Genomic DNA, 12118 nt, shown 5'->3' with positions numbered 1-12118 from the left:
CCACATATGATCTACTGATCGATCTTTGGTTATATGTATTACGGTAATGTTGCAACGATATTGTGATCACATTATCGCGATTTGTATAAGTACAAATAATATAAGCTAAAATCAGTTAATCATTGGTTAATAATTATAAATTATTAATTATTTATCATAACTGATATTGGAACAAACAAATTGTGAATGTTGTATGGAAACTTTACCGACATATTTTACACATTATGAGAACTCTCTTATAAATGAAACATAAAATAAAAATATTTTAACACAATTCTTTCGACAATGGTATATAGATATAGAAGTTAAAAATACGTAAAATGTACAATTTTCCATGTAATAGTGTGGCAAAGTAATTAAACAAAATGGTCATTATTGTAATACAATTCGTCTCAAATTCATTTACAAGGACATCCATACGTGACGTAATATTAAAAAACGGTGTGCTTTAATGTATTTGGACGAAAGTGTATGAAACATTCAATCATTTTTTATTGTAACAGAATTTCTATATTATTTACATTTTATTTTTTCGATGTAAACATTTCTTTTCAATAGAACTCATTAATTTTTTAAATTTGTTAATGGAAGTATAATAAAAATTTCTCAATAGGTGGGACGTTTTTTTTTAGAGAACACCCATAGTACGTATTTCAAACATACATTTATTAAGATTAAAAAATGAAAATAAATTGCAACATTTAAAAAACGATATGAAACAAGTAAGTTTTTTAACTTATCGCAATACACATGTTTGTACATTTGCATTATTACTTATTCATTCATATAGATGAAAAATCATATAAAAATGCATCAAAGGATATTTCTCGCATCCTGAATTTCATAATTTATAAATACTTATCCGTCTTTTAATAACTTTTTGTCAATTAAGCAAAAGAACAAAATCGCTTTTGTAATAATTTTAACGTAGAAATAAACAAACAAGTTCCTATAAGGACAAGATTATTTGAACATATTAATTCAGTTCTTAAATATATTCTTGTGAACCACTGATTTGAAACTTTTAAAGTTTTATTGACACTAACTATTAACTTTGACTTATTAAATTTTATTTTTTGACGTAATAGTATAATTTGTTTGCACATTTGTTACATATTTTTATAACAAGAAATTGACAAACTGTTAATATGGATATGCAGTTCTTTCAATAAAAAATGAATTTTTCTTATGGCATATATTCAGCAGAACAATAATGTTTAAAAATATGAAACAAAAACGAATGAGTTGAGAACAAATATCACAACGGTACATGAAAAACTTTCTTTCTCCTTATTTACTTTAAACATTACAGTATGGTAAAGTATCCTAAATATTCAGTTTCTGGGTTACTCAATCGGTAAATTGTATTTATATGTTTGCAATTCTAATAGCAGTTTATAGCAAATTGATTGATATTGCGATTGAATTGCAATGTGAAATTCAGTCTTTGTATGGGATTTTATTCAATTACATTCCCATACCTCCCATACCTCCCATACCTCCCATACCACCCATTCCACCCATACCACCACCGCCCATTGGCATCTGAGGTTCTTCTTTCGGCAATTCAGCAACCACCGCTTCTGCAGTTGTAAGTAGTGATGCAACACCCGCGGCATCAGTAAGTGCTGTACGCACTACCTTTGTTGGGTCGATAATACCTTTCTCGATCATATCAACATACTCATCATTCAAAGCATCGTAACCAAGATTGCTGTCACTAACTTTCGCTACTACTAAACTAGCGTCTACGCCTGCATTCTGAGCAATTTGTAAACACGGCATACGCAATGCATTTGCCACTATCTTTATTCCTGTTTCTTGATCGTTATTTGATGCTTTCAAATTTTTAAGAGCTGGAATACATCTTAGGAGAGCTGTACCACCTGTAAATTGAAAATATCGAAAATAATTATTATGGAGATTTAATATGTAGAAAAAATTACTTTTTTCTTCTCAATATCTATAATGAATACGTTTTTCTACATATAAGTTTTTTGTGTTCTACCACCAAGTTCTTATATTTTGTACATTGCACGTTTATGTAAAAATTTAATGCAGAAACTGGAAGAACAATGTCTAATTACCTCCAGGAACAATCCCTTCTTCAACAGCTGCTCTAGTAGCATTAAGAGCATCATGAACACGATCCTTTTTCTCATTAACTTCAACTTCGCTACTTCCACCAACTCTTAGAACTGCAACTCCAGATGCTAACCTTGCTAAACGTTCTTGCAGTTTTTCTTTTTCATAGTCAGATGTTGTATTAGCAATTTGATCTCTAATTACATCTGCTCTATGATCGATATCAACTTTTTTCCCTTTACCCTTCAGGATGAGTGTATCATCTTTTGTAATTACAACTTCTCCTACTTCGCCTAAATCACATAACTGCACATTTTCTAATTTAACGAGATTTGCATCATCGCCAAATACAATCCCTCCAGTCAAAATCGCCATATCTTGAAGTGTTGCTTTTCTATTGTCTCCAAAACCAGGAGCCTTAACTGCAGCCACCTGCAAACCGATTTTCAATCTATTGACCACAAGCGTTGACAGTGCTTCACCATCAATGTCTTCTGCTATAATAACAAGCGGTTTTCGTTGGGAATTTGCTAATTCCAATGCTGGAATTATAGACTGCACAGACGATATCTTTTTCTCACTGAAGAGCAATAGTGCATCTTGGAATTCAACTTTTGCTCCTTTACTAGAATTTATGAAGTATGGAGATATATATCCCCTGTCAAATTTCATTCCTTCTATAACTTCCAGTTCGTCGTGTAGTGTTTTACCATCTTTTACAGTGATTACACCTTCTTTTCCAACTTTTTTCATAGCATCCGAAATAAGATTACCAATTGCCTTATCCCCATTGGCTGAGATAGTTGCTACTTGTGCAATTTCCTCTGGAGTTGTTACTGGCTTACTTAAGGTTTTTAATTCGTCCTTGACCTTATCAACTGCCAACATTACACCTGCAATATGTTCATTATTTTATTGTAAATGCCTTTCTACTATTTCATAATAGCAATAAGAAAATCTTCTAGTAGCATTATTTAATAAATTCAATTTTATAATTTATATTCATATTATATTTTATTTTTATTTTTACTTACCTCTTCTTATTTCTACAGGATTAGCACCTTTACTAATTTTTTCAAATCCTTCTTTAGCAATCGCTCTTGCTAGAACTGTAGCTGTAGTCGTACCATCACCTGCCTCTTCGTTTGTATTATTTGCTACATCTTGTACTAATTTTGCTCCAATATTTTGAAACTTATCTTTTAACTCAACTCCCTTGGCAACCGTGACACCATCTTTAGTAATTTTTGGACTACCCCAACTTTGTTCTAAGATGACATTACGTCCTTTTGGACCCATTGTTACTGCAACTGCATCTGCTAAAATATCCACACCTTGCAACATGAGTGCTCTAACTTCTGCCCCAAAACGTACATCTTTGGCATATGAACGAGCTTGTAATTGACGTAGTGCTGCACCACGCAATACAGTTGGTAATCTGTGCATCTAAAATAATTAAAGAAGAACTGTTATATCACACAATATTCCTGAATAAAACCTTTTTGAAATATATGCATCGAACATTTTATGAACGTGACATTTTGTATAAAATTAGTTTTTAAGTTTTATCTACGAAACTTGACATTAAATTTTATAATTTTATTTCCATAATAAAAAGAGGAATCTGTTTTCCTTAACATTAATAAATTTTGAAAGGGGAAAATTAATCGACTTTTAACGTAAACGTGGTTATGTAAACTGCCGCGTGGTCGCCGAGAAACCACAGTACAATACAGATTATTTTAAATAACTTCCAAAACTTTCTATAACAAATTTTGCATCATATGAAACATTGCTTTTTTACTTTCTGTATTTTTTCGCCATTATTTTGATTTATAATCCAATATGACATACAAATCAATTCGACCGGCTTATCCGAGTAAAAAAAAACCTGGAAATTATTACACGAAAGAATAAAAAAAATATAAATAATTTTGAAAAACCGAGAGCAACTGTAAAAAGCATTATTCATAGTATTTGTGTTTCTTTACTTCTTATCCTGCATCTTTGACTACGACTTTTAAAACTGTAAAAACGTTTCTTAAAACTTTTAATATTCCAATTTATTAAAATGACAAATACAAAGAAATCATTGTAAGAACAGAACATATTGCTCTATAATAATCAAAAATATAAAATGTACAATAGATATAATCAAACAGAATTGGTCTAAGATTAACCGGTTAATACCTTTAAACAATTAATATATATTTATGTGTCGGAAGGAAATGAAATTTACGAAAAAAGTGTTTACCTTTAACTAGTGAATGAGAAAAAGCCGTTGATTAGAGATTGTAATTTCAAAAGTAATTGAAAATCGGCACGGCGTGACTGCACGTTGTCTCGCCAGTAGAATGAAATGTGTAAGAGAGCTTTCAGCTTACGCTATCACATGGGTAATGCTCCCTTCCCCTCCCTTATCCTTTTATTCTAACTTAACCTTCTTGTATTCGATTAAGAAATTTCTTAAAATTTTCAACAAATTTAATCGATATGAAATATAAATAAGAAACAAAAATCTAGAAATTATTCCTACATTTTCATTTAACAGCATTTAATTCTTTAATCATATCAACAAATTTCATTCTTAGTAAGAGTTATAGCTTCTAGAATGTACGAGAACACATGTGATGCAATCGTTCAGTATTCTCCAATCATATTCGTCGATTTGCCGACAAATCATTCCGTACTTTTTACTATACAATTCTCTATATCCAAATCAAGTATAAACAACTTCAAAATAATTTCAAATATAATAAAACGAAATACATATATCAATTTTATTTCATTTTATTCCAAATTATGTTAAATAATTAAGATATTTTTCTAAGTATTGTAATTTGCTGAATAATCGAAACTTATTGTCTAAGAAAATGGATGTTTAAAAAGTTTTTAATAGTGTATTAGCATTAAGCCATATAAAAAGCGTATTAGCCATTATAAAAACATATATTTTAAAATTTACGTAGTATTTACATCGATATCAATTTTATTTATTTACCAATGATCTTATTTGTTTGTTACCAATGTCATTTATTCGATCGTAATTAACATACAAATAAAAGTTCAGAATTCGTTTCTCAATAATAATTTATTTTTTATACTTTATCATAATAACTTTTTGTTAAGAAATATATATGTATATATGTAAGTTACAACACTACATATGTTCAATAATATTTCAGCACCATCTTGTGTCAGATTTTATATCTCGTGTAATGTCTCGTTGTTACGTAACGTGTATACTGGGTTCTTACTCCAATACGAAATCAATAAACACGTGGTGGGGCAAAGAAGTATAGAGGGGAATTGGGAATCTTCGAGAAAAGCGGAGAGGATTGCTCGGCTGCTGCACATAGATAGTACAACGTGGTTGAACAGCGAGTGCACGATCTCTGTCTATCGTAAAAATTTGAAATTTTAGAAACAATGGTAAGGAGAACATAAATCTTATCTTAAATTATATGTTATGTTATAATTTTCTTCATTAACTCAACATTTTCATATGTTTCAAAAATTTCTAAGGTTAACTTTCAAAATAGTGATTGAAATTATATATTTCCTGTTAAGTTATTCTTTAATTTAAAAAATGTAATGAATGTATTTGAAATCATGTATAATTTACTTGTATTGTTCGATGTTTTTTTGTTTAGTATAATAATTTCAATGATATTTGATTCTATAAATCCTGTCGCATGGCCGGTGTAGTGAATGTCCTCTTTTTTCTTATTTATTTATTAGAGATAGAAAAACAAGTGACTACAAAACAGTTAATAAAACAAAAATATATACGTATGACGATAATTTCCATCGTGTGCTTATGATTTAATATCGCAAATTTTTTAGTGAAATTACTCGTAGATAGAGAGTTAATTACTGCATTTTTACATAATTGCATTTCTGCTATTAATTTTATCATTTGCAAGAAAATAAGTAGACGAATAGTAACCTAAACGTTTTTTGAATTTTATACAGTACGAAAAATTTCGTAAAATTACGCCATGCACGATCTTAAAGTAATTGATTTTAAATATATATTGTAAAACTAAATTTAAATGGTATAAATCTCCTTATATATATTCTATGTTAATATTTTCATAATAGGCTGCAGCTAATGCCATTAAGAGACTTATACCTCTATTTGATAGAGTTCTTATACAAAGAGCCGAGGCTGTAACAAAAACAAAAGGTGGTATCGTTTTACCAGAAAAAGCTCAAGCAAAAGTCTTGCAAGGAACTGTTGTGGCAATTGGACCGGGACAAAGAAATGATGTATGTAAAAAGTATTTAATATTTACAATAATATACTTAAGCAGCAAATACAAAAATAAAAAAGGAAGAATATTCATTTTCAGAAAGGAGAACACATCCCTTTAAGTATCAAAGTTGGTGATGTTGTATTATTGCCAGAATATGGTGGAACTAAGGTAGAACTTGAAGATAATAAAGAATTTCATTTATTCCGTGAGTCGGATATACTGGCGAAATTAGAAGTTTAAGGTTCCATTAAATTTATGTTTGCAATTTTTTTAAGTACTACATACTATTTCATAAGAAATACACAAGCAATGAAACAGTGAAATGTAAGTTAATTTCATACGAATTTTGATGTTTATCATTGTAGCGTACATAATGATATTCCCTTATGTATCTACTGTTATATATGCCATGATTTTGCACATATAAAAGGAAAAAATAAAGCATTTGTTGTGTTTATGTATTACTATTTGTTTAAATGTTGCTCATTCTTATATTTTCTTTCAATCTTGGTACTAATGTAATAATGGCAAGAGAAAAAAACCATAGAATCCATTGATATGTAATAAGCAAAAGTTTGTATTCATATTTTATACACATAAATAGAAATATATATTTTAATAGGAAATAAAAAGACAATCCTACGAGTTTTGAAACAAAGTACAATTTTAATATAACCCAATCTTTTATTTCAATTTGATACTTTTCTTTACACTAGCTTTAATACCCGATATTTCTCCAGCGTAACGAGTAACTTCTTTTCTTACTTCTCTTATCTGAAAAATAAAAAAATTGTTATTGTATTACAACATATTCATCATTTAAAATAAATAAATACATACCGCTCCTTTCCTGCGAATTTTAGCTTTACGATATTTATTTCTATGTTTTACTCTGGGGTTGCGTTGTTCTTTTTTACGATATGGCGTTAAACCTTTATTTTTTGCTATTTGATATGTAATTGCTCTTTTTTCTTGATCTTCAACTACAAGGTGTGGCATGTCGGTACTTTCCATCTTCTCTTTACTATTATACAAAACCTTTTCTTCATTTACATTTTCTGTCTTCAATTCAGATTCTAAAGAATCCGCATTTATGATTTCATTTGTAGATCTTTTTACACAATTTGCTTTTTCTTTGAAATGACATGTCTTTTGTTCATTGATGTTTATTTTATTGCCATTTAATATATTATACAATACTTTCCCTTCTCTCTCTGCTGTTAACATTTCCTGTATTTCTTGTATTAAATTTCCTTGTGCAGATTCCAATTGATTTAATAACTGACGATATTGTGCTAGACGTTTTATAATTGGGTGAGAATTAACAGGCAATCTTTTTGCCTTCAGCATTAAATAGAAAGAGATATTGATACAATAATTTAATAAAAGATGGTACTTTGTCTTTATGAAAGAAATTGTGGGGCAATTAGGGAGAATACCATCTTTAACTAACTTTAGAAATGGTGCCAGTGAATCTCTTGCTTCTGCCATGTGATCTAAATCATAATATGCATATTAAAAATATTTAATTTTTTAGTTTTCCCTTTTGAAATATATTTTATAAACTTTATTGAATATATATAATACCTTTAAAATCATTTACAAGAACTATAAATTCAGGACTTTCCTTCTGCATCATTATTTGCTTTTGTCTTTTGCTAAGTTTAGTGAGATCTGTCTTTATAAATTGTTCTGTACTCTCGTATGCCTTTTGATCATCATTTCTTGTTTGTATAAAATCTAGACCAAAATCAATGTCATCCAATTGCTCTGCCAATCTCTTCTGAATATTCCTAGCCTCTTCTTCTTCCATTTCTGCTTGAGCTAAATCTTTTTGGCTGATATTAGCATAATCTGGATCTACAAAATCAGTAGAATAATACGCTTTCTTCTTTTTTCCCCAAGCTTTTTCATTTGGTAAGTTGGAATCTTCTTGTAATCCTTCAATATCAGATTCCATGGAATCTGTCTGGACTTCATTTTCTGTATCATCTTGGTTCTGTTCATTTGCGTTGTGTAATCCATATACTTCATAATCACTATCGTAACTTTCCGAAGACTGTCTATCCCGTACTTTTCTAAGTAATTCACGTTCATTTTCTGAGTATTCTTCTTCAGAATTTATGACTTCATCTATATTTACATCTTCTAAATTCATTGTTCCTTCGTTCCTTTCTGGTATCTTTATTGTGCTGAAACAAATCAAGCAAATATACATTTTGTAATAAAAATAAAAAGCTGTTAACATTATTAATAAAAGGAATACAACTTATATATTTAGTATGTAGAAACATGATTAACCCTTTACGGTCGTACCAAGTTACGATATGATTGTTATGATGTTCGGAATTCATTTTCATTGAACAAACACTAATAATGTAACCTTAAATATGATAACTTATACAAATCTTATTAAGAATCTTATGTATTTTCGAAACGTATATACACATGTACATACGAACCAAACACAAAGAGTGCCTGAGAGTAAACATACAATCAATTTTTCTAAGAATGGTAAAATTTTAATCGCTGAAATTGATGTACGACCGCAAACGGTCCAATTTCATTCAAGACAATCTTTAGGTTACCTCTTTTTATTTCTCATATTAAAATTTTTTATTAGAACAATACAAAAATTGTGGCTAAAAATATTTAGACAAATTTTAATAGTATAGTTCACTTTGCAATCTTATTTATTATTTATTATTTTTGATAAAATATATCTTATCACAATATATGCACACAAAACTTCATGACTTCACAAACCATTTAGTTGGGGACCAGAGATGTTCAATTCCGATTTGATTTTTTAGAGAAATCGATTCTTTCGGTTAAAAAATCGATCTTTTGAATCGATTTTCTTACGATCGATTTGTTATTCCAAAAATCGACAATCGATTATATGTTTTGTTACTAAGAAAGGTTTCTCGCCGCAACTATTTGATAATCTTCCTTATGCTAAGATGATAAATGTGCAAATTTCTAGTTTGCGGTTAAGAATTGTATGAATATCTTTTTGTATTTCTAATTATATGTTAAAAGGATTGAATTTACATGTAACAATCAGAAGTAACAACACAATAATGGTAATACACTAAGCTTGTTTAGAGTTTAAAAGAACAGAGAGGCCACTACTATAAAGCAAAATGTTTTTGAAAACGCTATTTTTCGGTGTAATACTAATGTACTGAAAGAAAAATAAAACAAATTTACTCAAAGAATGAAATATATAAAATTTTGACTTCGCTGTAAGAGGATATATATATTTCTGATACAGCTAACATCAAACATATATAATTCTACGTGTCATCAGAGACGTCTCTTTGCAAGAGAGGAATAACATTTACTCATACTCGTCTCTGCTACTAGTGTTACTGCATCATCATTCATTTTTCATTATATCTGGTAGTATTATGTTTAAATCTATTACGTTTGTAAGTTTATGGATTTACCGGTTATGTGAATTGTAGCTCGTGTTATGTATTTATGAATCAGAATCATATAAATATCAAATAAACATTTGATTTTTTATTATATTTTCACATTTAGAAGGAAAATGGTATTTTTAACTGCGCAATTATTTATAAGATGTCGAGGTCCCGATGAATTCTGGCGAAAACGTCAAATATTTAAGCTCGCTGCGGTAAATATATATGTATACTTATTCGAAACAAAATAGAGAAAATTATGATACAAATTTCTAATTATTTTTATTTTTAGCATTATATTGGAAGGAGAAGAAATTGTTATAGTATAGCCATTAGAAATGTACACAGAGCGTTACTAAAATCTACAATAGGAAGACAGCTGAAAAAAGACGATATGAAAGAGGTAATTCATAAAAGAAAGTAACTCTCTTTTAGAATGTTATATAAATAATTGTTCATTTTTGTTACAGCTTTGGGAAACCAGAATAAATGGTGCAGCAAAGGAACATAATAGTAATATAAAGATTCTATTGGAAGGATTAGGCAGATGTAATATTTTATTAAATCGTAAATCTTTATCAACATTGGCTGTTTGGGAACCACGAACATTTAAATGTTTATCTGATATTGCTTGCGCAAAAACAAAACTAGGAGGATTTAAAAGAGTTGCTAATAAATCTATGCCTGAAACTGTTATAGTTGAAGGATTAATTGACGAACTGGATTGATAAAATTATTGCAAAATAAATAATTAAACTTACATTTTATTGTAACATTTATTGAGTTACTACTGATTATATATTTACGAGAAGTATATGCTTTTTAAGAACAATAAAATAAGGTGTAAAGGTTACTGTTAATTGCGGAGTAATAATATTTCATTACAGCAACATGACTTAGATCTTTCTCTGTACAAACAACAAGAAAATATATAAGTTAATTCTTTACAGTACTTCTTATAATATACCCATCCTTAGAGTATATATTAATTAAATGAATAACATTCTCGCATAATGAATATTTTATCTCACTGCTTAGCATTGACGATTTGTACAAAGTCAGGTTTTAAAGATGCCCCTCCAACTAAAAATCCATCTATATCTTTCTCTTTTGCCAAGTCTTTCGCATTTCCTGCCGTTACTGAACCTCCATAGATGATTCTAACAGTCTCTGCAACAGTTTGATTGACATTTTTAGAGAACCAGTCTCTCAACTTTGCATGGACTTCTTGAGCTTGTTGTGGTGTAGCTGTTTTGCCTGTTCCAATTGCCCAGACTGGTTCATAGGCAAGAACTACATTGTTCCATGATTTGATTTTATCTGCAATAGCTTTAGTTTGCCTAAAGACTACTTCCTCTGTTTTACCGGCTTCTCTCTCTTCCAATTTCTCTCCAATACATGCTATCACCTATTAAGTCAAATATATTGGCATTTATTAATATTAAGATTATATTACTAGGTATTAAGTTTTAAAATAATCAAAATTTATATTACCTTTAATCCAGCTTCTAAAGCATGGGCTACTTTTTCTGCTACTAATTCATCTGTTTCACCAAAGACATTTCTACGCTCAGAGTGACCAAGAATTACCCATGGGATTCCATTGTCCAAAAGCATGACAGGACTTATTTCTCCTGTAAATGCTCCTTTGGCAATCTTGTATGTATTTTGTCCAGCAATACTAACATTGTTAGGTAATATATTCTTAACATACGTTAAGTATATTGATGGTACGCCAACAACAATCTCTAATAAAATTATATTGTTAGAATTATAATAAAATATATAAATTAATATTATCAGTGTTACATTATTAAAAATAAAATTTATGGATAACTATATAAGATATATCGTTTTTTAGGAGTTATTTAAAAATTAGAAAATATAGAATATTAAATATTAAAGCAGCAGATAGAACAAACATACCAACATTTGAATCAAGTGGGCCGTTTTTTAAAAAGGCAACGATACCATCTATTTCACTCTTGGTACCGTTCATTTTCCAATTACCACCGACAAAAAATTTTCGGCCCATGATATTACAATGTACAGATACACGAAGATAATTAATAACAATGGATTTACAAGTTTCCAGTGAATCTAAAACAAATTTCGAAACTACTCTCTCGACTTTTGACCTTCAACAAACCAGAAGGTGAATTAAGTCACGTTCACGTACCTCCCAACTGATTTTATGAAACCCCCACCATTCTTTATTTCTTACTCCCCTCTCTTTCGCGGGCTATACTTCAATAAAATACAGTTTACAGGAATTATTTTATTCGTGGAAATAAAATTACTTCCGTTATTTCTATATATCCTTCAATTTTGTATTAACAAATATAC

At 29.4% G+C, this 12118-nt stretch overlaps 5 protein-coding genes across 7 annotated transcripts; 2 read left to right on the top strand and 3 right to left on the bottom strand.

The window, feature by feature from the left end:
* Positions 1–645: 645 nt before the first annotated feature.
* LOC126871210 (heat shock protein 60A) lies at positions 646–4680 on the bottom strand. Its single transcript, XM_050629773.1, has 4 exons — positions 4340–4680; positions 3120–3531; positions 2088–2978; positions 646–1886 (listed from the first exon to the last, which is right to left on the bottom strand). The coding sequence occupies exons 2-4, from the start codon at positions 3529–3531 to the stop codon at positions 1468–1470; spliced, it is 1722 nt and encodes a 573-aa protein (XP_050485730.1). The 5' UTR covers positions 4340–4680; the 3' UTR covers positions 646–1467.
* A 671-nt stretch (positions 4681–5351) lies between these two features.
* Positions 5352–6805, top strand: LOC126871246 (10 kDa heat shock protein, mitochondrial). The gene is made up of 3 exons (XM_050629850.1): positions 5352–5517; positions 6190–6357; positions 6441–6805. Exons 1-3 carry the CDS (start codon positions 5515–5517, stop codon positions 6582–6584), a joined length of 315 nt encoding a protein of 104 aa, XP_050485807.1. The 5' UTR covers positions 5352–5514; the 3' UTR covers positions 6585–6805.
* A 92-nt stretch (positions 6806–6897) lies between these two features.
* Positions 6898–9344, bottom strand: LOC126871219 (something about silencing protein 10). Of its 2 annotated transcripts, none has more exons than XM_050629793.1 (4): positions 8933–9344; positions 7932–8536; positions 7185–7840; positions 6898–7118 (listed from the first exon to the last, which is right to left on the bottom strand). In XM_050629793.1, the coding sequence occupies exons 1-4, from the start codon at positions 8947–8949 to the stop codon at positions 7029–7031; spliced, it is 1368 nt and encodes a 455-aa protein (XP_050485750.1). In that variant the 5' UTR covers positions 8950–9344; the 3' UTR covers positions 6898–7028. The 2 variants fall into 2 exon arrangements, with proteins under 2 accessions (XP_050485750.1, XP_050485748.1); XM_050629791.1 differs by lacking the exon at positions 8933–9344 and adding an exon at positions 8661–8906.
* Positions 9345–9528: 184 nt separating this feature from the next.
* On the top strand, positions 9529–10719 carry LOC126871241 (39S ribosomal protein L20, mitochondrial). 2 transcript variants are annotated; one of them, XM_050629839.1, is made up of 4 exons: positions 9529–9749; positions 9894–9987; positions 10065–10175; positions 10243–10719. In XM_050629839.1, exons 2-4 carry the CDS (start codon positions 9901–9903, stop codon positions 10498–10500), a joined length of 456 nt encoding a protein of 151 aa, XP_050485796.1. In that variant the 5' UTR covers positions 9529–9749; positions 9894–9900; the 3' UTR covers positions 10501–10719. The 2 variants fall into 2 exon arrangements, with proteins under 2 accessions (XP_050485796.1, XP_050485797.1); XM_050629840.1 differs by having other exon boundaries at positions 9529–9778.
* Positions 10517–11972, bottom strand: LOC126871237 (triosephosphate isomerase). Its single transcript, XM_050629834.1, has 3 exons — positions 11699–11972; positions 11267–11520; positions 10517–11180 (listed from the first exon to the last, which is right to left on the bottom strand). Exons 1-3 carry the CDS (start codon positions 11805–11807, stop codon positions 10800–10802), a joined length of 744 nt encoding a protein of 247 aa, XP_050485791.1. The 5' UTR covers positions 11808–11972; the 3' UTR covers positions 10517–10799.
* Between the last annotated feature and the right edge of the window lie 146 nt (positions 11973–12118).

This window comes from Bombus huntii, chromosome 11, assembly GCF_024542735.1.
Source record: "Bombus huntii isolate Logan2020A chromosome 11, iyBomHunt1.1, whole genome shotgun sequence".
In the NCBI taxonomy this organism is placed as follows: Eukaryota; Metazoa; Arthropoda; class Insecta; order Hymenoptera; family Apidae; genus Bombus; species Bombus huntii.
The sequence above is the reverse complement of the archived record's forward strand: the minus strand, read 5'-3'. Positions and strand labels throughout refer to the sequence as shown.